Below are 25,503 nucleotides of genomic sequence, written 5' to 3'. Positions count from 1 at the left end.
CTCTATTTCCTCATGGACATTGGCTTATTTAGTCTTTGTGAACAAGAACAATCAGCTCACTGTTAAGATTATTATTATTATTATTATTATTATTTTCTTTTGAGAAGAACTCGATCACTGTTAAGATTGAATTGATACACAGTTAATGTGATAAGAGAGATTTTTGCCGATCCTCCACTATCATCTTCCCACAAAGTTTTGCAGCTCTATATGGATTCTTATTTTAACTGAATGAAGACATTTTCAAGGGATATGATTTCATCAGCTACTGAAGGAAGACAATTCCAAAGCTAAATTAATGTAAAACAGTCTCTTCCAACTGAAGCCAACATTCCAGGTTCTTTCTGCAAGTAAAGAAAAATCTGGACTTTGAAGGATACCACATAGTGGGAGGAAGAAGCAGGCATTGGATCGGACGCAAGATAAAGAAAGTGATCTAAAGACTAAAGGCATCATGATGACCATTTTGTGCACCTGGTCTTCGTTTGTCTCTCCAAGTCTCTCCCCACATCTTGGCTTCTGCAACAGCTCTTTCTCTCTCCACGTTCTTGTGTAACATACATGTTGTTTCATTTGGAGAGCTATTCCCTGAAGCATTCGAACTCTTTATTTCTTCAACCCTTTCCGTTCTGATGCTCAACACCTTTGGCTCATTATATGGATGGGTTGTCAAGTAATTCAAGGCAAGTACCACATCCCTCATCGTCGGTCGGGCAGAAGCATCTTCCCTAAGACACATGGAAGCCACTGCTAATGCTTTTCTCAAGATATGTATAGGAAACTGCCCTCTAAGATATGGATCTGCAAATTGCATGGTAAGGTTGTTGGGATCTTTCATATAAGGACGTGCCTACAAAATGATACACATGGAAATTAATAGGATAAACTATCCCTCAAGTAAGATCAAAAGCATCAAAAATGTTTTGGTTAACTACACAGTAGATAACATGAAGAATTACCCACTCCACAAGCTGTTTCTCTCGACCTAGAGAAGTATCAACCGCCTTATGTCCAGTAAGCAGTTCCAGCAAGACTACTCCGAAACTGTAGATATCGGACTTTGCTGTCAACCTTCCACTTTTAGCATACTCAGGAGCACAGTAACCATGAGTTCCCATGACCCTGGTGGAGACATGCGATCTATCTCCAGTAGGACCAAACTTGGCAAGCCCAAAGTCAGAAAGCTTAGGGTAAAAATCCTCTCCCAACAAAATGTTGGTTGATTTTACATCCCTATATATGACAGGTGGTTCAGCATCATGGTGAAGATATTCCAACCCTTTGGCTGCACCAACCGCTATCATCATCCTTGTGTTCCAATCAAGTGGTTCTTTATCAGGTCTAAGATCTGAGAACAATCACAGGTGGGATTTGTCATCACCTTCAAAATTTGATAAATGATAACAAGGTATAAGATGACTTGTCCATGACATGCATAATTACATAGTATTAGTGATGATGAAAATACTTTGATTTCTTATTTTCTTGCAGTACAAGACAAACATACTACATATATAAGCACGGGAAGGTGAAATATAACAGAGAATGTCCATCACTCGGAATGGAGCAGAATTCTTCAGTCATTAGAGCAAGAAAATATCAGCTGTAAAAATCTCATCAGAAACGATATCAAGCATAAGTGGGGTAGGAACAGTCATAGAATTCCACAATTCACTTTTTAGGATAGGAAGGAGATCAATTGCACATTTGCAAATCAAGTTCCCCCTGAACAGCTACTGATGGAAACAGAATTGATTTTTTGCTTGTATAATGGAGTAGACTTATTAGAAACTACTCTCTTTTGAATAATGAATAATTTTGGTTTTGCACAGTTTTAAAAAGTCCTTTGAGTTTCCATCTTTGTTTTTCCAAAAAATTTCGACATGAATCTAAGGTGTACTACGTATTGGGATGTAAGCTCATATGGTGTTTAAGTTAAAAATTGAATGACATCAAAACATGTACCCTGGAGATGATCTGCCAAGGACCCTAAGGGCATGTATTCATAGACAAGCAGGCGCTGCTCCCCTTCAGCACAGTAGCCAATTAAACTTACAAGGTTTGGGTGACGCAGAAGAGAAAGCATTAGAACCTCCACCAGAAACTCCTTATCTCCTTGAACACCAGTCTGATCAAGTTTTTTTACGGCAACAACCTGCTTAAAATATCACATCATCTGATCCTCATATAAAAATACAATCTTGAAAATCAGATAACTTGTGTGATAAGTAGTAAAGAAGAAGTTAGTCAATTGTTGAACAACTTACTCTACCAGAGCTCAATTTTCCTTTGTATACAGGGCCGAATCCACCTTCCCCAATAAAGCATTCCGCCCTAAAATTTTTGGTTGCAGTTGCGAGTTCACGAAAGGTGAATGTCTGAGCCTTGGTAGGGGCATTACTTCCATCTTCTTGAGCTTAATATCAAACAAAATATCATTAACTATCTGAAAAGGTATAGGGTAGAAATGAGAAGTAAATCATTCCAACTAAATTCTATGTCTACAGTTTTTCACATCTTAAACTCAAAATTAGGAACCTGCAAATCTCCAAGAACTAGAATATACAAGATCGAGTAGCAAAATGTAATACTTGTAGTTTTTTATGGTTATCCTTCTGTTTCAGTTCTGAAAACTACTAATCATAGCTTCAAGTGTGGTGCACTATTATAGCTGAAAAAAAAACCTCATTACTCAAAGGTGCCAAATAAGCAAAAGCAGACCAAAATCCCAAACTGAGAAAACAAGAATAAAATTTACAAAAAACAAACAGGACCAACAAGACATTCTATATGAACAAGATCCAAACTTGGTTCAAATCGATCAATAACATCAGAACGGAATGATAAATATTTAAGAGCTGAAGACTGAAGACAGTCAAGACACATAATGTAAGTACTTTCATTACAGGAAACTGGAACATTATCAAAACAAGCAACAAATGACAAAACCCCTCAAAAGCACAAAAGGGCAATCACATGATCGATCAAGAAGAAGAAGACGAAGAACTGACCAGAAGACAATTGAGGGTTGGCATTATGGGAAGAAGGGTTTTTGTTGTCGTTGATGGTGGTTATGTGGAGGTGATCGTCTTTGCCGCGCTTGAGCTTCTTGCCCCTTCTGGAACCGAAACAGGGGCAATAGCCCATTGCAGCAGCAGCAGCGGCAATGGAACAGATACGAAATATAATGTCCTCTGGTTTCAGATCAACACCATCTCCCGAATTTTGTTCATCTTATTAGTTTTTAAAAACACACACAGAAATAACCCTACGAGGGAACGAAATGCAATGCCAGAAGAAGAAGAAGAAGACGATGATGACTGCAATCCCAATCACGCGCTTCCCTTTTGCAACGTATATACAACAACAAAATAACTACGTCAACTTACGACGACGACGACTACAAAATCAAAGGATCAACCTTTTGTTTCATTCGTTTAAAGTTTTTTTGCATATTAGCATATGTAATATTTTATGTTTCTATAGAAAATCCATTCCGTCTCTTTCTAAATATTCTTTATCGTCCTTTAAAAAAAAATTATCGTCTCATCGGTGCTAACGATGTCACACTCACACAATATTTATTTTATACTTATCAATTCTATTTGATATTAATAACAAATCAAATTAGTGATATAATACCATGTAGGTGCCACCAACCCGATTTTAGGAAGAATTTTTTAGTGTTATCGTAACACCATATGATAATGCATAGTAGTCAATTTTTTTCAATTACAATTTGACATGCAAGATTTAATTAGAAAAATTATATTTAAGCTATTTTGAGTTTTTTTTTTCTAAAACCCTACACCCTAAACTCTAAACCCTAAATTCTAAACTTGAAATCCTAATTCAAAATCATCAATACCCATGAATGTCATTTCACAAATAATAGAAATATGTTAAATTATAATTTTAGTGTAATAAATTCACGTGTCGAAATATAACAAGTAAAGAGGATCACTAGACATTATCACGTGGTACTACGGTAACATATAAAAATGTATCCGCTTTTAGAGGATTAAGTTCTCTTATCTAATTCAATATAAAGGGAGGAGTTGGTGCTTTTGTTATTAATACTACCTGCTCCATAGTATTAATAGCAAGTAAATCACATAGTTGATTTGAAATTTACAGTGAATATTGGATAATGAGTTCACCCACAACATGTGACAACTTGTAATGAGCATACAAAACTCGGATACTTCAAACTAACTAACTAACTAACATGTCACTCATTTCATTTCATTCTCCATTTCATCTCACCATGGGATTACTAGAACTTAATACCTTAGCATTTATATTAAAAATCTCATAAAGTAATTATCTATACTGTAGTCTTATCTAAACAATCCCTTAAGCATTTATTCAATAAATCTCCCAAAGTAATTATCTATTTTATCCTTCATAAAAAAAAATCTATTTTATCCTAGTCTCATCTAAACTAGCAAGCTGCTAATTTGTGGGCTACGTTGTTTGTTAGACGTCACACTGTACATATATGAGTTAATACGTCCATAGTATACAAAACTAATCTCTGCAACACAATGTATAAGTATTGGTCCAAAATTTATGACATTTCACCAGCACCAGGAAACCGCTGTGCATTGTTGATTTTGGTCACTCTTTTGTAATAAGCAACAAACTCTGCCAAGAAAAGTAACTCCAACTCGTCACATTTTATGAACAGTAAACAATCTAACAAGAGTTGCAAGATGCAGTGTGCATGAATCATTGGTACCTCAATAAACTGTGTATTACAATATGCATGAACAGATGAACTATCTTTAAACTAATGCATGCATGTTTTGAACCGCTGCTATAGTGAGAAACAATGAAGGTGGTAACTTCGATTTGTGTCATTCGGGTGAGATTTGACACTGAAAATGTCAAACCGTAGCAGTAAAAAAGTCCTGGATGCTTATAGGGCGACAAATCGGAATAGGGTAACCCAACCAGGCTGAATCAGCCAGTAACGAGTTCACTGCCTTTGTAGGATTGTATAAATCCCACCACACATGACTGGCTTCTTTGTCACACGCCATATCCTTAGAAAGGCATCCAATTTCCGCTCCATACATACCAAGTCCACAACAAGCACTTTTTGCATCCTCAAATCCTGCATTTCAATTTGCATCTTATATCTATAAATTGAAACTAAAATCGTCGAAAATAGAAGGGAAGTGTTTGTGTTTTGGTACCATATTGTTGTGGGTTGTTTATGATCTTAGTAAGTCCTTGGTAAACATCACAAAACACAAGCTGTGCATCAGGCAACTCTGCATGAAGCTCGGAGATCTGCTCACGAAGCTCTCTGTTGTACGCCAAGACCTGCGCATTGATCTCCTCTACACATCCCCTTGGAACATCATCATCATCATCTTCTTCATTAGAATGGGCCTCTGAATTGGTTTGGTTCAGTAACACCCGCGGAGTGCATCCCAAAGGCAATATCCCCATGCATATGATCCTCCTCACGTTCATGTCATAAAGGTTCCGTATAACATGTATCATCTGATCCGCTAAAATGTGCGCAAATTCTTGACCAGTACTATTCTGGTTTGCAGGACTCGAGGCATTGAGTAGGAAGAGCTCTATGAAGTCATCTTTTCCAAAGGAGAGGTAGAAGATGGAAGATTTGATGAAACTGAGAGCTTTGCCCTCACTAAGCTGGAGTTGTAATAGTTGCATGGAATCAAAAACTTGGCGGAGCTGCTGGTTCACTGACTGATAACTCTGGCTGCCTCGGTTCATGATTGTTGCGTGTGCTGAACCGAAGTTAAGGCCTCTTTGTATTCCACTAATGGATCCATTTTGGCTGTAGAATGGTAAGATGTTTTGCATGCCCATCTTCTCAGCTGTGGATATATAATTATATATAGCATGTCATTGTGAAATGATAAAAGACATCAGAGCAAGGAGATGAGGAAGTGATTGTTACCAAGAAGATGGGGAATAAGAGTTGAGCCGTCGGAACCATTACACGAATACAAGGACAGGTAACTGTGAATGAGAGGGTAAAACAGTGTGTTGTCTCCGCAATCAACAGAAGAATCCCCCAGTATGAAGAATGCAGAGTTATTTCTACAAGTTTGAAAACTCGAAACCTCTTTCAGTTCTGCATAAGCTAAAACCATAAATCCTGTGATCAATAAAAGTAGATGATGAACAAGAAAAAACCCTTTAGTTTTGGGAAACAGGGGTTCTTTCATTTTTGTCATCATCTTACTCTGATGTCGTGTGCGTTCCACTGCTTGATACCAAGTTGCTGCTCTGTTACATTTGGGCATTTGAGTTTCAAACTTTCAATGCATAGTTTGTGTGGGTGTCTGTTACTATGGGTTAGACGATAGGCATAATAAGTATGATTACTAATTCAACCAAACTAGTAGCATTAATAGCATGAGTCGATACGTCCATAGTATATAAAACTAGTCTCTGCAACACAATGTATCAGTATTGGTCCAAATTTATGACATTTTCACCAGCACCAGGAAACAGCGTGGCATTGTTGATTTTGGACAGTAAAGTAAGGTTTCAGTTTCACTCTTCTGTAGTAAACAACAGTAAACAATCTACAAGTTCTTGTACTTTTTTTTTGTTCTTTAAAACTACAAGTGCGTTCTAAAGACAAAGTAAGGAAGAATCTCAACTCCAACAAGTGAAAGCGCTCATGACCGTGAAGTGTATGATATAGAAAGTGGAAGACTAATGAAGAGTGCAAGGTGCAGTGTAGTCATGAATCATTGGTACCTAAATAAACGGTGTATTACAATATGTATGGAATAGTTTTCACAACAACTTTCTTCGTGCTACAAAAAGACTGAAGATGTGTTTCATTAATGGTGCCAAGACCTGTTAACTGAATGCCGTAGTCTGCCAACCTACTGATATCCCTTCTTAGTGGAGATTGCCAAAGACCATCCCACCATGCAGGAGGGAGAAGTGGTGTGAAAGCACATTGGTTATGCTGTTTATGACAACTGAGGGGACCTGCGAATCTGTTCCACACATGTCCCCAACCAGTCTGGAATCTTAACCCGTCTCTCAACAGATCACTTTGAAAGCTGCTGAAGAACGAAAAATTTGAACCAGTTGGACTGTCCCCTGAAAATTTATGAAATAGTTCACATATATCAGAACAGTTCTGGCAGAAGTAGTTATTCATGATGATTCAAATACAGTATGGATGCATGTACTGATGTACCTAGATTGTTTGCTGCAGCCAATGCTGCGATTAACTGAGCATATGTAGTCCCAACACGCCTGTGAGCACCAGAAACAACAGCATGTTTTGCCCGTGATGCAAGAAAGAAGTCCACAAAGGCCACCCATCTGGGTGCTGGGCCCCAATCTTTTGCTCTAAATTCTAAACTTTGCAATCCCTTACCGCCATCAGATATATGTCCTTTGAAAAGTTCGTAATCAAAATGGATCACCTATGAAAACCGAAATTGCATCAGACTAGAGCTGCAATCTACTGCCAAACATTGTGTACGAAAGGAGATATTCAGACTCTTTTACTCTTTTACATTGCATCATGACTACAAATATAAAAGAGAATAAAGTTGCAGAGAAAGTTAAAATGCTGATGACGCACTAAGTAAATTACCTCTGCAATCTTGCTTATATTCGGTGTAATATTTTTTATAAGAGAGGGAGTATCCGACACTATGACCACCTTGGGTCTTGGAGATTCACCAAGATTGAGCATTGCTTTCCTGATGCAGTTCAATGCCGCCTGTGCAGCTCTCACCGACCTGAAACAGAGGAAGCAGAAACTGCCTTGAATTTTAGAATGTCCAACCTTACTCATTGAAGGAACAAGGTAAATGGTTGGTTGCAATACCTATTCATAAGCATTCGCATGTGCAGAGAAATATCAGGATCCACTCCACCAAGAACCCAATTGACTGCTTCCTCAACATCTTCAGAAGGAGATATAAGCACTCTCATCAGCTCTCCAAATACATTAGGCCGTGAATGAAGAACCTCGGGCTTTCCAAATAAATTAGATGCTGCATTGCTCATCTCAGGGTGTATATTTTTCAAGAAAAACTGGGTTGCCACAGCGTCATTTGTACCTTGGAACCTGCAATACTAAGGTTATGAGCCTGTGATGATACCAGAGGAGGAGTTTAGGGATAAATCTCTAAACTAACTGGATTTTACCAAATAATAGGTTGCTTCCATTTCCTCCAATTGCTACACAGGACATTTGTCTTCATTGGTTTCTCAAAGTCATCAGTCCTCATAATCAGTTGTCTTTTATACTTCTTTTCACATTTATTAAGTCTCCACAAATGCTTGATTTCATTCATAGTAAACGAAAGATTGGAGTAAGCAATGTAATCCCCAAAAGGGTATTTTCCCCTGAAAAAAAACAATACTAATGTCAGAACAAGAAACAGCATACATTGCTGCAACTTAATTAGTTTGATTCCAACTGTATCTCGAGCCCCAAACTGCAGTTGTGCTAACGCGAACCATGTATGAATTGGATGTGCAGTTTTTAGCTTAAAAAAAATGAATTAGCAAATATGTTTTGAAATGTTACTGAGCATTCTAAAAATATGTTCCTTTTAGCTGACTTAGGGATGAAACAATGAGTACGAAAAAGAAAGGCTTGAGAAAGAACCAATAATATGCCTGGTTTGGCCAATGATCAGCGACCGGTTTAGCATCACACTGAGCGCCGCGCCACTCAAAATCTTGTACATTTCATTCCCAAAGCCTGCCTCTGCTGATTTACCAAGCACAAAACCATGCTGGCAAAACTGTTCCGGAGAAAGATTCCGCACCCTCGGAGCACCTGCAATTCAACAAATGAAATGAATAAATTGCAATGCAAGGCTTCACTAGACTGCTGCAACTCTATCTCTATCTCCATCGCCTACCATTCAATTCAAAGTGATGCTGAATAAGTTTCCTCACTCTGAAACTCTCGTTCCAAAACCCTCCTTCCAACTCTTTGCCCATCTCTTCCACCGTAGCACACGTGCTCGATTCTCTCTTACTCTCGCCCCCCAAAGTCTCCGACTCAACCCTAACTCCACCACCGCTTTCAGACTCTAAATCCGAATCTGAATCCAAAACCGAGTCGTGGATTTCAGCATGGAATTCGTGGCTCGTTGCAGGATCATCATCGACGGCCCGCAAGTTGAGAATCAGCAACCCGATTCCGGCAACCATCGCAACGACCATCAGAACTGAAGCTGCAGAAACTCGTCTCCTTCTCCAAACACCATGCCTCCTCATCTCTAGGGTTTAGGGGGATCTGAGGCGCACACAGATCACCGACTCCGAAGCTGAAGAAGGAGCTGGAGAGTGAGTGAGAGTGAGACCTGAGCTAGTTAAGAGCCGGGTGGAATTGGGTTGGGCCTAACAGTGAGCGGCCCACTACAATTTGTAAAACAAAAAAGACGTGGCGACCACAAAAGTTGGTCAATGGTCAAATCATTCAAAAGAATGCAGACCAAGCAATTCTAAGGTGCATTCCCTCTCACTCGCGTCCATTCCAACGACCATTTCAACCTCCTTTTACAAAACAAAACAAAAAAAAACCACAATCGAAAAAGAAAAACAGGAAAATTGCTTCAGAGATGAGGAAGCGCAAATAGAGTTTTGTTGGAACAGTAAAGAAAAAAAGAAAAACGAACGAAGAGGTAACGGATAGCTATCCGTTCTTATTGCATGTGTTTTTCTCATACGCTTTCTTCTTCCCCATTGTGATCATCTTCTTTGATTTCCTAAACAATGGAGAAGGATGAGGCTACCAATACCCCGAAAACATCAGGGAGTACTCCAAAGTCTTTAGAGACACCGAAGGCAGCAGCACCGGAGTCACCTGCAAAGAATAGCAATGATCAAAAGGAAGACTCCGACAATGTTAATGCTGATCTGGTTGAGAAAGATAAGGACACTGCCGATGGTGATGACAGTTGTCCACTTGAGCCGGTTGAGATACCGGATCCCCACCCCACCCTCGAGAAGCTTTATGAAGACATTGAGCGATGCATCTCTTCACTGCCTAGACCAACGGAGAAAGATGCAACGGATGGAAGCCAACAAGAGGCCAATATGGATAATGCAAGTAATGAGGCCAAAGATACAGAAAGTGAAGACGTAAAAGATGACAAGGTTGAGAAGGAAGAGGAGAAGGGTGAAACAGATGCAAAGGAGGAGGAGGAAGAGAAAAGGGATGTGAAAGATGAGAATAAGGAGGAGGATGAGAAAGAATTAGGTGACAAAAATGTAAAGGATGAGAAAGAGGCTGAAAAAGTTGACGACGGCATTGTTGAAAAAGAGAAGGATCCGGTTCCAGAAGAGCTCCTTTTGCTTATTAACAAGTTCCTGACTTGGATAGATGATATCTGTTGCGAAGGCAGATCCAGGTGGGGAAAGGTGCCGGATGATGACGATTCGTTTTTAGACGCTGTGGATCAGATGGCCAAGATGAGGGAGTCTCTCTTATCTCTTTGTTCGATGGGACTCAAATTCGAAGAAAGGCACGGTGGTTTGATCAACCACCTTAGCGGCATTCAGCACCGAGCCATGGCTTATCTGGAAGAGGAATTCAGAGTCCTTCTAGAAGAATATAAAACCGAGCCTGATCATTGCACTCTAGGAGGAGCTGATCACAATCAAAACAGTAACAAAGATAACGCCGCTGGTAATAAAGGAAAGAGCGATCAAGACCCATCGCCGGAATCCGAGTCGACGGAAAATTTGAGTGGCGTGGTTGAATTCCCTGGCTATTCTCCGGAGGCAGTGTCCAATCTGAACAAAATAGCCAAGAAAATGATCTCAACTGGCTATGAATACGAGTGCTGCGAGGTGTACATCATTTCGAGAAGGCATGCATTCGACGACAACCTCCACAAGATTGGCTTACAAAAGCACAGCATCGACGACATACAGAGGATGCAATGGGAGGCTCTGGAGAGAGAGATCGGGTCGTGGGTCAAGGCATTAAAGCAATGCACCGCATTCTACTTTTCCGGCGAGCGAAAGCTGGCCGAGTCGGTGTTCTCCGAGCACCCATTGGTTTCGTCGTACCTTTTCAGCAATTTAAGCAGAGGAGTGATGATACAGCTCTTAAATTTTGCCGAAGGAATCGGAATGGCGAAAAGAGCGGCGGAAAAACTATTCAAGACGCTCGACATGTACGAGGCCGTGAAGGAAGTGATCCCTAAAATGGAGGAGCTTTTTCCGGAGGCGTGCGTCAAGGATGTCAAGACGGAGACCACGACGGTTCTGGCCCGGCTGGGAGAGGCAGCCATTTGTATATTCTGTGATTTGGAGAATTCTATTAAAGCTGAAACCGGTCGGAACCCAGTTCCCGGCGGCGCGGTCCACCCGTTGACCCGGTACACGATGAACTACCTGCGATATGCTTGTGAGTATAAAGATACGCTGGAGCTGGTGTTCAAGGAGCACGCCAAGATCGAGAGGACTGACTCGACGAGCAGGCCTGGGAGTCGCGACGACTACGACGCGGCCGAGACGTCGTTGGTGATAAGCAACGACGAGTCGCCGTTCTCGGTGCAGCTCGCGCGGGTGATGGCTCTGTTGGACTCGAACCTGGAGGCCAAGTCGAAGCTGTACAAGGACGTGGCATTGAGCTCGATTTTCATGATGAACAATGGTCGCTACATCTTGCAGAAGATCAGGGGCTCTCCCGAGATCAACGCATGCATGGGCGACACGTGGTGCCGGAAGAGGTCGTCGGAGCTGAGGCAGTACCACAAGAACTACCAGAGAGAGACGTGGAGTCGGCTGTTGAGTTTTTTAAGTCACGAGGGGCTGAGCAACCACGGCAAAGTGCAGAAGCCTGTGCTTAAGGAGAGGTTCAAGAGCTTCAACGCCATGTTTGATGAGATTCACAGGATGCAGAGCACGTGGGTCGTCAGTGACGAGCAGCTCCAGTCGGAGCTTAGGGTTTCAATATCGGCGGTGGTCATTCCGGCTTATCGGTCCTTCTTGGGGAGATTTGCGCAGGTGTTGGACCCGGGAAGGCAAACAGAGAAGTACATTAAGTTTCAGCCTGAAGATATAGAGACGTACATTGATGAGCTATTCGATGGCAACCCCAATTCCTCCATATTTAATAGGAAAAGACCTTGAGAATATATCTTCAGTACATAACTTTGTCTGTTCATTTCAACGCTCAAAGACTCGAGGGTGGATTATTCTTGGACGCTCAAGGATGATGATACTGAAGGAAAACAGAGGAGCTAGCTAGCAAGGTGTGGCAATTCATGTGTAATGAAGATCGATCATGTGATTCTGGCGAGTGGCATGGATTGAGGATAGAGCGCCCGTAGCTTTCATTTTATTGGTTGGTCTAGCTTTTAAAAATTCTTCGTTCATCTACTTTTGTTTGTTCTTGCTTCAGTTTAATCTGTGAAACATGCTCCAGTTAGTACTGATCCAATTAATTCATGATATTCATTTTGTATGTGTTACTGTATTATGGACAGTTGCAGGCTTAATCCTAGTTATAACTTATAACTAACCCCCTTCTGGTTTCTAGTTTGGTTCAACTGATTTTTGCTTTCATCGCTAGCGTTGCTTGCTCAAACTATTATATTACAGATTAGTTGTACTTGAAGATGATCTTGCTAGTTGTTATCACTTATCATTACTGAAATCAGGTAAAGTAGTGACCACATATAGGCATATAGCTAATTTCTTCTGTATCAATCTTTTGCTATGGCTTGCTTGCTCAATACTTCCAGGTGACTGAGACCCCCTTAAGAGAAAAGAAAAAGAAACTTTCATGTACTTCTTTTGACAGTGATTTGTGAGAAAGCAGTGAAAATAGTGTGAAGATTTTCCATATTTTTTCTTCACTCTGCACTTTGCTCCCCCATGGTTATTATCGAAGTGCAAACTACTAGCCTGGGATTTTTGGTTGTACAGTACCTACCCCATTTGTTTTTAATGCAAAAGTAGAAACAACACACGCATTGTATATACAATTCCATAACATTGTGACTTGGAGCTACAAACAATACATTATAAAACCAATCAGAGCATGCATGAATATTTATGGCAGCATAGCCCAAACAACCATACAATTAAGTAATGCCGAGAGGTGAAGATAAAGATATATTATCTTCCGCATTGGTGGCCTAAAAATCAAGGGAAAAACATGGGATTTACCACGTACTGGTTCCCTTGGAAGTACAAAGAAATTGAGATCTTGTTAAACTTTGTTCTTGCCACATAAGCCAATGTCTCTCCTAGATGGTCTGAAATTCAAAGCATTGAGGCTGTAGATGCAGAGATTAGCTTGCTTTGACTTGACTGCTATTTCATCTGATGTGGATTTGAAACCAGGAACATTACAAGCTGGAGATCCACTCCACATTAAGCTTGCCTGGCAGGAAGAAACTACTGCAGAATCTTCAGCACATTTGATTCCCTCCACAGATGGGATTTCCAACTTGTACACCCCATACCTATTTGTGGTTCTATTTGCTGAGAATGATATGTGTTCTGCAATTCTTGGTGACACTGCTTTGAACATGCAATCTATTCTAACCTCAGCACCTGGTAACAAGTAAACATAAATTATTACATGCTTGATAATTACAACAAACTTAGTAGAGAATGGTAGTCTACATTGAGTACCTGGTATGAAGTAGCTATGAGTGGAGAAGGTGTTGTTGGAGCAGATATCACAGTAAACAAGGCCCATTACAATAATCTGAGAGTTACCTTTCACTGCCTTAGGTCTTGCTGATTCACCTCCCAGAAAAATTGACTGGAAAAATATGGAGGAAATAACAAAGAGAATTACTGGATTCATGGCAACAATGAATGGAGATGAGACTGCCTGGCTAGGCTTCTGGTATGGTTTTCAGCTGTGAGAGCATTATCACATTGTTGAAGATGAGAAGAGTACTCTTTCTTTTTGTGTGGATAATGAGGAAGTATAGATGATGGAGATACGACTGTAAGCATAAAGTTGGGGAAATATTATCCTTTTCACTACAAACATAGACATGTGAATGTTATTTGGCTACATGTAGAATTGATGTGTAGGAAAGAGAGAAAGAGTGAGAAAAGTGTACAGATTTTATGCCAGGAAAAAAAAAAGGTCCTGCTGCTTAAATGTGCTGATTTAGGGGAGAGTTGCTCACTAGCTTGCTTGATTCAAAGATCCAAAAAAAAAAATATTTGAAAGGACAAAGATCCAATTTAAAGAGCCAATAGCTGTAGCCCATCATCTTATAAACAAGAGAAAGCTCTAAGGCTCTAACTGCATAGAAAAACTAACATAAATCTCTGTACATTTGTTGGTTATTCTTGTCTGTTCAGTTGAAGCCATATATTGTAGCTGGTAATCCTAATCCATTAATGCAAAGGGCTTTAGGTAATCTCAAGCCAGGTCCTTGTACTTCTATGGGCTTAATATAAAGTTCCTCAGCTCATCTGCTCATGCATCTCCTGAAAAGTGCCAAGTTTTCAAGCCAATATGAATCACAACTTCATGGTCCTGGCCTTCAATCCAAATTCTGCCCAATATATGGCCCATTTAAAGGAGTACAGCAAAAAGAAATAAGCAGAAGAGTCAGCAGCAGAATATAGCGTGACTGACTGCACTAGAAACTGGTAGCATGACAAAACAAGAACGAATCGAAGCTGGAAGCATATATAAACGCTAGCCAGCATATATATCGAGGATATTTAGCTGGAGATTAGGCAATATAGTTGACATTTTTTATTTTGATTGATTGGGAGTGCCATGGAGTTTGACCTGGGCACCTGGCCATATGTTTGGTCAGAATACAGGCCAAGCGAGTAGACCTCACTTACTCACTACAGGTCATGATCGATCATCTTATTTGTATGTCTATTTGTTAGTATATTACAGTTCCATACCTACAATGCAAACCAGATCCGGCAAGTAATGAGAATTCACTGCAAAACAATATTATTTTCACGTTGAATCCTTGATTGCGAAATATTTAAAGTTTTTCCGATCCGTAATTCGGTTTTGTAAGTCGCATCCTTTTTTATCGATCTAAATGCTTAATTAGTTGGTATGCATGCTAGCTTTACGAGATCGAGACGAGGGAGGATTTCTGATCATATACGAACTGATGAAGCAGCATGTATAAACCCAAATTGCTAAGCTACCTAGGTCGGACTTGTAAAGAACTAAAGAGCAAGACTGCAGGACTGATAGGATATTTGGATTCGAGAAAGGACATGCAAATCGTGCGTGTGGTGTTGTTGATATGATTAATCAAAGTGATTGATTGATTAAGATGGATGAATAGAAAAGGCTATAAATTTAGAGATCAGATGCCGCCTACGAGCAAGAGACGGGGAAGTTATGGACAAGCGCTTCATTCCTTTGGCAAATCCAAAGCTCAGGGCGGCGCCACCGACGCCATAACCGACGATTGTGCCTATGTCCCTTTCTTGGCTTCTTTCTTCACTCCACTACCCACTTCTCCTTATTCTCCTTTGTCTACTTCTTTTTTATCACATTTTGCCCATCACTTCTCCTAATTTAACTTCCATCGTCAAAAATGAAGCAAATGATCCCTTCTTTTTACGATTTTTTTAGCAAGTGTGAGAAATATCTGTTCTAATTTCTTTGCTACAAACACTAAACGTACTTCGGCAATCGGCAAAGTAAAACTATACTTTGGCACCTATGACTCTATTTTCCTCGCACTTATAATTGATATTTCAAGTTTCCCTGATTATCTCTTAGCAGGCTTGAGACCACTTTCGGGGTACTAGTCTGACTAAGCTAACCAACTACAAGCAAATACAAAGGAGAGTGAGTATTTGAATGTATGCCCCTTAAACAGTATGAGTTCACAGTTTAGTCATAATTAGCACTAAACTTTTTATTAAAGCTACTTAAAGGTTGGATCATGATAGCATGCCTCTACTAATATCTTTCTTGTACGTTCCTCAAGACTCTAGCTACCCAAATTTTATACTAATTTAGCTCAAAAGTCTAACGAGAGAGAGTTGTTTCATTACCCTTTTCTTCAAGTCTCTTTCCCTCTAGTCCTTTTCATCGTCTTTCACTTTCCACAGATCTTTCTCCAATTTAGGATTATCGATCGCTTGATTATCAATGACCAATTCCACGTTACTATTGAAGGCTATTGCACAAAACTACCTTGTTCTTAGCTGGGCCGGCCCAAAAAAGGTGGGGCCGACTCTTTCCAGTTTGTCTCTTTCGCCTTCCTAAGCCCTAAGCTCAGTAACATACAGTTAAAACTTAAAACAGGTGACAAAAGATGACAAAATTAATCCCCTAGTAAACAGCTCAAGCTTAGTGTGGAGGAGATGAAATATAGGCAAATGATCCATCACATACCTACAAACACTAGCAACTTAATTCTATTTGGGCCTATCCCTAAGATCTCTTTTCCTTTGTTTCGACAATCCTCTCACCAAAAAAATAAATATGACTATGTGACAAGCTACCCCTTCATAAGAAGAGAACTTCTAAGTAGTGTTTCTTCTCTTTTCATACCAACTTGCCACCAGAATAGCAATAGCTTCGATATTCTATAGCATGAGAGCAAAGCTGAAAAATTATCACCTTTTAATTTGCAGTGTACTGTTTTCAAAATGATGATGAACTCTCATTGTGGGAGCATGGGTTCGATCAAGAGTGAGAACTCGTGCAGCGATTTCAAACCAACTTCTCCCAACGAATCAACAATAATGTCCGAAGCGCCAAAGAAAGCTACGAGTACTACCACAACTGCTCTATCTTCCTCCGACATGATGGAGCAGAGTACTACTAGCTTAACCCCACCCAGCCTCAACTTTCCAGCTCTCAAGTTCGAGCTAGACGGAGACGTCGAAGTTGAATCACCGGACCATTCTATATGGGACTCATTGTTTTCCGAACAATTTGATACGGATTTCATGGTGCTGTCCCCGGTGGCAAACACGAACAATAATCTTCCCAACTCTCCACGTGCTTTCGGTTATAATGGTCAGGCGATGCAGGGTCAGTCTAGTTTTTCGAGCAGCTCTCCTCCTCGCTTCGGTTCATCTCCGGTCGGAGCTTTCAGCAGAGACAACAGCAAAGGAAAGGGACTGAGTCCACTGCGTAGGGTTTTCAACTCTCCGGTCAATTACATACAGCAAGAGCCAGAGAACTTGCAGTCATTACCACCAGCCTCCATCGAAGACTTCTTGGATGACTATCAAAGAGACGGCTTCGTTGCAGCGTATGGTAACCCGCCTAACCTAAACCCAACAACCACTAACACATCAAAGATGTCAGGAGGAGGAGCAAACAATTCATCCTCGCAATCTTACCACAATCAAATGGACTGCACCATGTCAACAACCCTACAAAACCCTTCCCGGTTTTCACGATCGGTGAGCGATACATCGTTGGTTACGGCATGTAACTCTCAGACGACCCAAGAGTCGAGAGGTGGTGGACCATATCATCAGATGGGATCCAATTGTGGTGCACCGTTATCGCAACAGTTGATGCACGAACGCCAGCAAGAGAAGCAACACATGCAGATACACCAACAGAAGCCACACCACAACAACCACAATTATAATATGATGGCGCCTTCTCTTCCTCCTGTTGCCCCTGAGCCGGTAAATCTTCATCTTATATAACATTTCTTTGTAAATCTTCATCTTATAATGAATTCCAGAAACCAGTGCTTAGTGACATCATATTGGCTAATTGATATATCCATATATACGTGAAGGAACAAGACAGTGGTCTCCAACTGGTCCATCTCCTTCTTGCTTGTGCTGAAGCTGTTGCAAAAGAAGATTACATGTTAGCAAGAAGGTATATCCAACACCTCAATCAAGTTGTGTCGGCTCTCGGCGACTCCATGCAACGTGTTGCCGCCTGCTTCACAGAAGCCCTAAGCGCACGCCTTGCAGCAACTCTAACCACCAATCCAAGTGCTTTGGCACCCAAGCCCTTCTCTCCTTTTCCTCCTAATTCATTAGAAATACTCAAGATTTACCAAATCGTCTACCAAGCCTGCCCCTACATCAAATTCGCTCATTTCACTGCTAACCAAGCCATTTTCGAGGCGTTTGAAACCGAAGAACGTGTACATGTTATTGACCTCGATATCCTTCAAGGTTATCAATGGCCAGCTTTCATGCAAGCCCTAGCTGCCCGATCGGGTGGTGCTCCATTTCTCCGAATTACCGGAGTTGGTCCGTGCATAGAGGCTGTGAAAGAGACGGGCCGGTGTTTGACCGAATTAGCCATCTCTCTTCACGTCCCCTTTGAGTTTCATGCAGTTGGAGAACAACTAGAAGACCTCAAACCACACATGTTCAACCGAAGAATAGGTGAAGCCCTAGCAGTGAACACCGTCAACCGTCTCCACCGCGTTCCGGGGAACTGTCTCGGCAACTTACTAGCCATGATCCGTGACCAAGCACCCAACATTGTAACTCTAGTGGAACAAGAGGCCAGCCACAACGGACCCTACTTTTTGGGCAGGTTCCTCGAAGCTCTGCACTATTACTCTGCCATTTTCGACTCGTTGGACGCGACGTTCCCGCCGGACTCGGCTCAAAGGGCCAAGGTGGAGCAGTACATATTTGCGCCGGAGATAAGGAACATTGTGGCCTGCGAAGGAGCGGAGAGGACGGAGCGGCATGAGAGACTTGAGAAATGGAGGAAAATAATGGAAGGGAAGGGTTTCAAAAGCGTACCACTGAGTGCGAACGCGGTCACTCAGTCGAAGATATTGCTGGGATTGTACTCTTGCGACGGCTATAGGATGACGGAGGACAAAGGTTGCTTGCTACTGGGGTGGCAAGACCGCTCTATTATGGCGGCATCTGCATGGAGATGCTAGAGTTAGATACCACCTATTCGTCACCATTATTGTACGTTCCAATTTCTTTTGTTTTAATTCTATTATTTTTGTCTAAAATGATCCGTACTAAAATCCAAAGAAATGACGAGAGAAAAGAGAATCGTTGATTCTGTTTGCTTTGGTCGATAGAGACCCTAGGGGTTTAGGTCAACATTAATCATTTTTTTGTATAATATTTCAGTTGAATAAGTTTTTTTTTTTAGAGGGTCAGTCGAATAAGTTAAAGTAATGCAAATTTTGTTTCTGAATACAGGCTCGAGTATCCATCTGATTTTCGTCTAGCATTCTGTCGTTACCACTGGACTCTCGTAGGATCTGAAAATAAACAATTGGTGGTAAGGCAGAAGGGAATTTCATTATGATTTTAGTTCCTCTTTGTTTTAAAAATGAGTGCTGAAACATCTAATTCCTGCTACAGAGATATTATAGGGTATGACATGAAACACAGAATGGTTAGAAAGCAATGTACATTATTAAAAATGTCACTGATAATTTTTTGTCCTGCATCAAAACGATATGTAATTCAAAGGTAAAAGGCCGAGAATGGATGCAACACTGGCCTAGAACATTTTCATCACATGGTCGAATGCTTTAGTCCGAAACTCAACAGTTTCTTTAACTCGATCACCATTACACTAAAAAATTAAACATCGGAAAAGGATAAGGACGAAACAACATTGATAGTTTGATACTGATGACAGTATACATTAACTTGATTCAAAACAATGCCACTGAAGCGGACGTAGATAATTATATTACCAGAAACTTTGGTAGAAACAGAGACAACATCGACCAGTTCAATACCTCAACACCATAAGCTTTGTATAAATTATATATTTTTTTTCTGATACATACAAAGCTACCAAAATACATGAAGCACCAATTTTATATAACGCAAAGACTTCACTAAAATGCACTGTAAAACGAAGAACACCCTCCAAATGGGGGTTTTGGACTGTTGTACAGATTATTTTCTCTCCAGCTATTCATTTCCATGTTCCAGCAGAAGACCTCAGCCAAACTTAGCAGTCTTCACCATTGTCACAAGGATTGACTGAATTTCTTACAATATTGAACATGAACATATGTTTTTCCTCGGGACCTCGTCAATCTTCTTTTCTGTTCAAGCCAGCAAATTGATATTCACCGCACGGCGTAGATGCCAACAATATGGAGTATCTCATAATTTCTCATTTATTTGCTATTAAGCAAAAACAGTTTTAACATAGAAATAATGTTGGTAGAAATAGCAGCTTTTTAATTTTTCTTTCACAAGAGGATATTCCCCTACAACAAGGAAGCCTTTAATGAACAGAGATTAAATACTCACTAGGAGGTAACTATGGCTTAATGCTCAGAGCTTTTGTGGTGATAAGGAAACAACAAGGTTCCACTTAAGTTAATGAATTTGAATGTGAGGAATAAATAGGCAGTGACTCTCGCAGATAATAGAGCAGCTATTAAAAGGAAGAAAGTGAATTTCTGCTAGTCATTATATTTAAAAATCAAACTGACTAGAGTTGAATGAAAACAAAGAAAGTGCAAGAGCCATTACATCAAACAATTAATTGAGGATGAAAAATACCTGTTTTTGCTTTGGCTACAGAAGGCTGAACAACAACATGCATGGTGATAATGCCTCTTGGAAGCTCTCCAAATGGTGCTCTACACTGACCAACAGTCTTGCTGTTTTCCAAGATCTTCCCAGCATTTATCAATTTTATGTCGTTTGCTCCTTTTGGTGAATTTTTTTTATCTAATAGAATAAGAATGATAAAATTTACAAGGACAGACGCAAAATGCTAATGAAGTCGAGAAGCAGAAAACAAGTTTAACCAATAACTCCCTGGTTCCACTTGGTCTACATGACCAATAGCTATCCTTAAATTGAAACATTATAAATGTAGAGAGAAAGAGAGAGCAGCAGATAGGGAAGAAGTAAACTCAATTCCTTTATTTTCTCCTTTAATTTTTTTAGATGGAAAACTCAATTCAAAACATGTGCAGATTAAAGCATCAGAAAAATTTGTCTACACTGCTGTGACATGTTAAAAACCACACTTTAGTTCCCATGCCACAGACAACCTACACCTTTGAAAACAACAGTTGACATCAAATTTTAGTCATAAAGCATTCAAGCTCAAACAGCTATAACCTCTCACTGCCTTATTGGTAAGTACCAGAATGTAGCAAAAAGGGGATCCCAAACCAACACTAACTAACAGTTTGAGCACACACTAAATACTAAGGCAAAGCATTCCGGGGAATGTCATCTAGTTAGATACATCTCAAGCATACTAAACGGACGCAACTAAAATACCTATGACATGATCAGGAAACAGAGAGTCAACTACTTTTATATAAATGATTTTCCAGGGCTACAATGATCCTGGTCCATGAGGTAGTAATTGGGTTCTATAGCTCAATTATGTTTCTTATCTGACAATAATAGTCGCAGAGCTCTCTATCTAACCAGATAGCATACCAAGATGACACCTTCGGCTAGCAGTAAGCTATTAAATACAATTGTATAGCAAAAAGAAACAGAAATCTCTTTGGTTTTAAGTAATTATACCTCATTTTCCACTAACAATAATCCTTTTCATCTACAGTTTCTAGTACTGAGAATTAACTTGTTCTCTAGTATATTTGTGGTCATTGAATTTCTCAACAATAGAAAAGCATTTTACTTGCCGCATTCCAAAAACAAGGAACAATGAATCTGCTAGCAATGTGGAACAATCGGTGGTGATGCTCGTCTAAGAACATGGTATTTTACGATAGAACGTCAGTACTTATATTTAGGTACATCAACACAGAAACATTCCACTCGCGTAAACCGCCAGAAACAAAGTACACTTGGCTAAAACAAAAGAAAACATAAACTTCAACCTCAACTAGTTGGCTTATTGGAATCAGGAAGCGCTCTAAACATTCTATTGTCCACCAAACTGAACTCATGACAGCAACATCCACGCACACAAGTAAATATTCATATCATGAAAACACAATGTGGGGAAGTGTCTGACCTTTAGGCCACTCGGTGACAATTCTCTCCTTAAGCATTGCTACTGTAGAGGCCGGCGAGTAGCGGAAAGGACCAATATCGGATCCATCATATAGTCGGAACTTGAGCTCAACCAGGTCCTCCTCCGGCATTTGGAACTTCAAACCCTTCCCACCAATTCAATTACTCACTCACTCACTCACTCAACAAACTCAAATTTCCACAAATCCTCAAGAGCAAGCTATACTCCCCAATTATCAATACTCTGTTTGATTCCTGAGCAGAAAAATTAGAGAGAACGAATCACAATTAATTATCTCTAATCAGGAGCATCATCAAGTTCACTAATTTAGCTCGGAAACTTAAGCAAGATCAAAAATTTATCATGAAAAACAAAAAGAAACTAAAATCAAGAAGAAATCAAATGCAATTAGTGATATACGCACCTGAAAGAAGGCATGGATTGAGTAAAGACTAGAGCTTTGAGGGGTTTTCCTTCTCCTGGCCAAAACCCTAGGCTCGATCTTGCCTGTTTTGGTAATATAAAGTATTTGAGTAGAGATAGAGGGGATGGAGATGGGTTCTTTCTTTATTGGGGGATGAAAGAAGAAGAAGAAGAAGAAGAGTGAGATTTCATTTTGGTATCTGTCAGTAATAGTTATAAAGACTGAATTTTAATCATGTGAGGACAAGAAGATTTGATTCAGTGTGGGCGAGGCTCAGTACAGTATAGAACTGGGCTAATAAGAGAATGAGGGTCGGATTTTATGTGGCAGGAACCTAGTGGATCTCTGTTTCTATGTCGTTAAATATGACCAAACTTGAGAGGGGGAGATTCCTAACGCGTTGGTGAGTTAACTAGAGCATTTCTTCACTTAGCTACCGTACTCGCACCGTAGGCGTACGTACACATGGATCTTATGGGCCAGCTCAATTGGATTTTGGAGTCTGAGAGTGTCTTCAGGCCAATATGCTCATTCTTCTAGCCTTCTAGGGCAAATTCTCACTTGTTCATCCTGTTTGTAATTGTAACTTGCAAAGTTTCATCAACTGTTCAAGTCGGAACTATTTATCTTTACTTCATTCTCCAAATTCTTCAGCTATTCATATCTTCATATGCACTAAATGAATAAAACCATACATTTGTCTCGCACAAAACAACGTTGGTGCATAGTTTCATATGCAGTACGATTGTAGCTGAAGAGACTCGAGCCTACCATCACCGTTGGATATTAAACGTTGTCTGCTTCAAAGGTGGGGTGCAAGTCTATATGATTTCAGCTACACTCAAGTTTATTAGGGGGCGCACCAAACTAAATTGCCACATTTTCCGGCGCAATAACGATTCGCCTTGCGCTTTTAGTTTACCACTCTAACCAAATCGGGACTGGGAAAAAGATAGTGACTAGTGACGCATCACATGTTTTATGTTTTGTTCAGAAACAACGCCGAAGTTCCTTTTTCTGTCCCATCACTTGGCAGCAAATTGTCTTGCAATATCTTATAATATACGCTCAAAGCCTCAAAGATTTAAAATCAAAGACAAAGTGGAAGTTACAGAAAGCAATCCAAAATCAACTTGAAAAATTAAGTGTTGAGGAACTGTGAGAGTAAATAAATTCAGAGATAGAGAGTTAGAGACAACACTGAAGATTAATTAAATGTAAGAAACACTAACCCTTTTTTTTTGGGAACTTTTCTTGTATACATAGGAGGGAGAAGTTACATTTCACTCAACTAACGCCGACGGTAAACCATTTAAAAAAACAGAGTACTCAAATAGCAGCCCAACACTCCATTTCTATAATCTAAACTCTAGAGAGAGATCCCGGAAAAGCTAGAAAACTGAAAATGAATTTCAGATATAGAAACTTATTCTTACGATCGAGTACGTACTACTGTACTAGCTAACTAATGAGACATTGATTAATTAGTGATTAGTGCCTCGGAAGATAAGGAGTGGTAGCTAGTGAAAGCCCCTTCCTCTGCACTCCCTGCTTACTCTGCTATGTTATAAGTGGTCATGATCGTTTCGTTTTTTGTTGATGAAAAGGGCCGGTAGCTAGCCCTCTCAATCAGAGCCAGAGAGCCCCAGCCTCTTTGAGAAGAGGTACGAGCGTGCCATTAATGTGCGAGGCCATGACTCTGTCCATGGTTCCGATAAGCTTCCCACCGATAAAAACCACCGGCACGGCGTTGGAGGTCCCCATGAGCCTCATCAGAGCCCCCTCCAAGTCCTTGCCTCCTCTGGGATCCTCGTCGAGCTCGTACACCGTTGGATTGACGCCCATGCCGCAGAAGAGCCTCTTGATGGCGTGACACATGCAACAGCTGCTTATGCTGAATATCACCACCGCGTTCTCCGACGCCATCCTCTCAATGCGATCCAGTGGATCACCGTAACTGCTCCTTGTAGCCATATAAGAACCCCACGACTCAGTTTGGTAATGCATTGTGATAATCAACAAGCTGGGAAAGAAGAAGAAGAAGAAGAAGATGAAGAAGTTGATGATGAAGAGAGGTAGTTTTCTTTAAAATAGCTAGTAACTAGTAAGCAAGAAACAGAGTCTGATGGTAATGAGATTGGTGAGGAATGGAGGAAGGGAAGGGTTGGTATTTATAGAAGCGAGTTTGGACATGGACGTTAAAGGGCATTGCTGGGATAAAATAAAAACAATGAAACTAGTAATGTAGTCGTAAGTCGTAACTCGTAAGCGCATGCAAGAGGAGAGAGAGAGAGAGAGAGAGAGAGAGAGAGAGAGAGAGGTTTAGTGCAAATCTTCATCTCATGCTAGTACTAAATGTCATAATATGTTATAATTGGAGGTGTTTAATAAAGAGGGAAGCTTTATGGGATAGAGATGAGACAATGAGGTCAGGCTTTTACAGAGGAGACTTTGGTTAATAGACGGCTGAGCCCTCCCCCTTGTCGGTCCCTATTGCTAACCCTAATTTAATAATTAAGAGAATAAGCTCGGGCTTTATACGATTCGTATAAATTTTTGGATTAAGAACGTGCCAGTCACAAACCCTTTTGTTTCTTCTCTCGAGTCTTGATTTAACCTTTCATGCGCATTTTACAATCTCTAGCTACCTAGCTAGAATTAGTACTTCTCCTTAGTCCAGATCAACTTTTTATGATTTTGGATGAGCAGAATTTGGACACCCACATACAGTTGCTAATTTACTAATTGCTTTGCTTAAGGCATGATTGATGGTATTACAAGTTTGATTGTATGCCCGGTATTTATATTTGACATCTTCTTTCTTCTCATTGATCTAAACAACTTAGAAGCTAGAGAAGTTAGAACTTACGTTGCTCGCATGTAAGTTTTTTTCTTACTAAACTTGGAACAAATGCATGAGAAAAGCTCTATCAAAAAAAAAATGCATGAGAAAAGCTTATTCGTAGTCGAGAAGTTCCGCCGTTGCAATGCAAGACTTCCTATCGAAATGAATGAACACATAAGTAAGGAGCAAGTGGGGGCACATGTTAAGGGTTCATGGGTTACAGCACGCATGCTTCGACATGTATGCAGCATGTCCACTGTGAGGCAGTAACCTTTTCACTATTCTGGTATCACATGAAACACAGTAGTATGAATTTCCGGGTACTAGTATTAA

At 40.3% G+C, this 25,503-nt stretch overlaps 8 protein-coding genes across 9 annotated transcripts; 2 read left to right on the top strand and 6 right to left on the bottom strand.

The window, feature by feature from the left end:
* Positions 1–257: 257 nt before the first annotated feature.
* On the bottom strand, positions 258–2,152 carry LOC126800602 (serine/threonine-protein kinase PBS1). Of its 2 annotated transcripts, none has more exons than XM_050527992.1 (3): positions 1,966–2,152; positions 960–1,348; positions 258–850 (listed from the first exon to the last, which is right to left on the bottom strand). In XM_050527992.1, exons 1-3 carry the CDS (start codon positions 2,084–2,086, stop codon positions 437–439), a joined length of 924 nt encoding a protein of 307 aa, XP_050383949.1. In that variant the 5' UTR covers positions 2,087–2,152; the 3' UTR covers positions 258–436. The 2 variants fall into 2 exon arrangements, with proteins under 2 accessions (XP_050383949.1, XP_050383948.1); XM_050527991.1 differs by having other exon boundaries at positions 960–1,381; positions 1,966–1,981.
* Positions 2,153–4,817: 2,665 nt separating this feature from the next.
* Positions 4,818–6,227, bottom strand: LOC126800593 (GDSL esterase/lipase At1g71250-like). The gene is made up of 3 exons (XM_050527979.1): positions 5,942–6,227; positions 5,202–5,858; positions 4,818–5,119 (listed from the first exon to the last, which is right to left on the bottom strand). Exons 1-3 carry the CDS (start codon positions 6,222–6,224, stop codon positions 4,890–4,892), a joined length of 1,170 nt encoding a protein of 389 aa, XP_050383936.1. The 5' UTR covers positions 6,225–6,227; the 3' UTR covers positions 4,818–4,889.
* A 485-nt stretch (positions 6,228–6,712) lies between these two features.
* LOC126800585 (uncharacterized) lies at positions 6,713–9,300 on the bottom strand. The gene is made up of 7 exons (XM_050527970.1): positions 8,898–9,300; positions 8,650–8,812; positions 8,173–8,373; positions 7,850–8,092; positions 7,613–7,760; positions 7,208–7,439; positions 6,713–7,107 (listed from the first exon to the last, which is right to left on the bottom strand). The coding sequence occupies exons 1-7, from the start codon at positions 9,256–9,258 to the stop codon at positions 6,770–6,772; spliced, it is 1,686 nt and encodes a 561-aa protein (XP_050383927.1). The 5' UTR covers positions 9,259–9,300; the 3' UTR covers positions 6,713–6,769.
* A 456-nt stretch (positions 9,301–9,756) lies between these two features.
* LOC126797488 (exocyst complex component EXO70B1-like) lies at positions 9,757–12,126 on the top strand. Its single transcript, XM_050524109.1, has one exon. The coding sequence runs from the start codon at positions 9,757–9,759 to the stop codon at positions 12,124–12,126; it is 2,370 nt and encodes a 789-aa protein (XP_050380066.1).
* An 828-nt stretch (positions 12,127–12,954) lies between these two features.
* On the bottom strand, positions 12,955–13,937 carry LOC126800605 (uncharacterized). The gene is made up of 2 exons (XM_050527996.1): positions 13,639–13,937; positions 12,955–13,557 (listed from the first exon to the last, which is right to left on the bottom strand). Exons 1-2 carry the CDS (start codon positions 13,814–13,816, stop codon positions 13,211–13,213), a joined length of 525 nt encoding a protein of 174 aa, XP_050383953.1. The 5' UTR covers positions 13,817–13,937; the 3' UTR covers positions 12,955–13,210.
* A 2,680-nt stretch (positions 13,938–16,617) lies between these two features.
* Positions 16,618–19,063, top strand: LOC126800580 (GRAS family protein RAM1-like). The gene is made up of 2 exons (XM_050527963.1): positions 16,618–17,613; positions 17,730–19,063. Exons 1-2 carry the CDS (start codon positions 16,618–16,620, stop codon positions 18,849–18,851), a joined length of 2,118 nt encoding a protein of 705 aa, XP_050383920.1. The 3' UTR covers positions 18,852–19,063.
* A 600-nt stretch (positions 19,064–19,663) lies between these two features.
* Positions 19,664–22,492, bottom strand: LOC126800611 (membrane-anchored ubiquitin-fold protein 4). The gene is made up of 4 exons (XM_050528005.1): positions 22,326–22,492; positions 21,902–22,155; positions 20,458–20,628; positions 19,664–19,991 (listed from the first exon to the last, which is right to left on the bottom strand). Exons 2-4 carry the CDS (start codon positions 22,029–22,031, stop codon positions 19,936–19,938), a joined length of 357 nt encoding a protein of 118 aa, XP_050383962.1. The 5' UTR covers positions 22,032–22,155; positions 22,326–22,492; the 3' UTR covers positions 19,664–19,935.
* A 1,462-nt stretch (positions 22,493–23,954) lies between these two features.
* On the bottom strand, positions 23,955–24,332 carry LOC126800610 (glutaredoxin-C5-like). The gene has a single exon (XM_050528004.1). The coding sequence runs from the start codon at positions 24,330–24,332 to the stop codon at positions 23,955–23,957; it is 378 nt and encodes a 125-aa protein (XP_050383961.1).
* Positions 24,333–25,503: the final 1,171 nt, after the last annotated feature.

Source organism: Argentina anserina, chromosome 6 (genome assembly GCF_933775445.1).
Source record: "Argentina anserina chromosome 6, drPotAnse1.1, whole genome shotgun sequence".
Classification (NCBI taxonomy): Eukaryota; Viridiplantae; Streptophyta; class Magnoliopsida; order Rosales; family Rosaceae; genus Argentina; species Argentina anserina.
Note: the sequence above shows the minus strand (reverse complement) of the source record. Positions and strands in the feature narration are given on the sequence as shown.

Bases quoted from the DNA above. Each gene is read 5' to 3' on its own strand.
- LOC126800602 (XM_050527992.1), bottom strand. From the start codon at position 2,086: ATGCTTTCTCTTCTGCGTCACCCAAACCTTGTAAGTTTAATTGGCTAC. The intron at 1,349-1,965 runs GTACATGTTTTG...GATTGTTCTCAG, and splicing joins CTTGGCAGATCATCTCCAGG to ATCTTAGACCTGATAAAGAA. The intron at 851-959 runs GTAATTCTTCAT...ATCATTTTGTAG, and splicing joins AGAAACAGCTTGTGGAGTGG to GCACGTCCTTATATGAAAGA.
- LOC126800593 (XM_050527979.1), bottom strand. From the start codon at position 6,224: ATGATGACAAAAATGAAAGAACCCCTGTTTCCCAAAACTAAAGGGTTT. The intron at 5,859-5,941 runs GTAACAATCACT...ATATATCCACAG, and splicing joins TCTTATTCCCCATCTTCTTG to CTGAGAAGATGGGCATGCAA. The intron at 5,120-5,201 runs GTACCAAAACAC...ATTGAAATGCAG, and splicing joins AAACAACCCACAACAATATG to GATTTGAGGATGCAAAAAGT.
- LOC126800585 (XM_050527970.1), bottom strand. From the start codon at position 9,258: ATGAGGAGGCATGGTGTTTGGAGAAGGAGACGAGTTTCTGCAGCTTCA. The intron at 8,813-8,897 runs GTAGGCGATGGA...GTTGAATTGCAG, and splicing joins GCATCACTTTGAATTGAATG to GTGCTCCGAGGGTGCGGAAT. The intron at 8,093-8,172 runs GTAAAATCCAGT...TTAGTATTGCAG, and splicing joins TGGAAGCAACCTATTATTTG to GTTCCAAGGTACAAATGACG.
- LOC126797488 (XM_050524109.1), top strand. From the start codon at position 9,757: ATGGAGAAGGATGAGGCTACCAATACCCCGAAAACATCAGGGAGTACT.
- LOC126800605 (XM_050527996.1), bottom strand. From the start codon at position 13,816: ATGAATCCAGTAATTCTCTTTGTTATTTCCTCCATATTTTTCCAGTCA. The intron at 13,558-13,638 runs GTACTCAATGTA...ACTTGTTACCAG, and splicing joins TCATAGCTACTTCATACCAG to GTGCTGAGGTTAGAATAGAT.
- LOC126800580 (XM_050527963.1), top strand. From the start codon at position 16,618: ATGATGAACTCTCATTGTGGGAGCATGGGTTCGATCAAGAGTGAGAAC. The intron at 17,614-17,729 runs GTAAATCTTCAT...ATATACGTGAAG, and splicing joins CTCCTGTTGCCCCTGAGCCG to GAACAAGACAGTGGTCTCCA.
- LOC126800611 (XM_050528005.1), bottom strand. From the start codon at position 22,031: ATGCCGGAGGAGGACCTGGTTGAGCTCAAGTTCCGACTATATGATGGA. The intron at 20,629-21,901 runs GTCAGACACTTC...TTATTCTATTAG, and splicing joins TGTCACCGAGTGGCCTAAAG to ATAAAAAAAATTCACCAAAA. The intron at 19,992-20,457 runs GTATTTTTCATC...TGGCTTGAACAG, and splicing joins TGTAGCCAAAGCAAAAACAG to AAAAGAAGATTGACGAGGTC.
- LOC126800610 (XM_050528004.1), bottom strand. From the start codon at position 24,332: ATGCATTACCAAACTGAGTCGTGGGGTTCTTATATGGCTACAAGGAGC.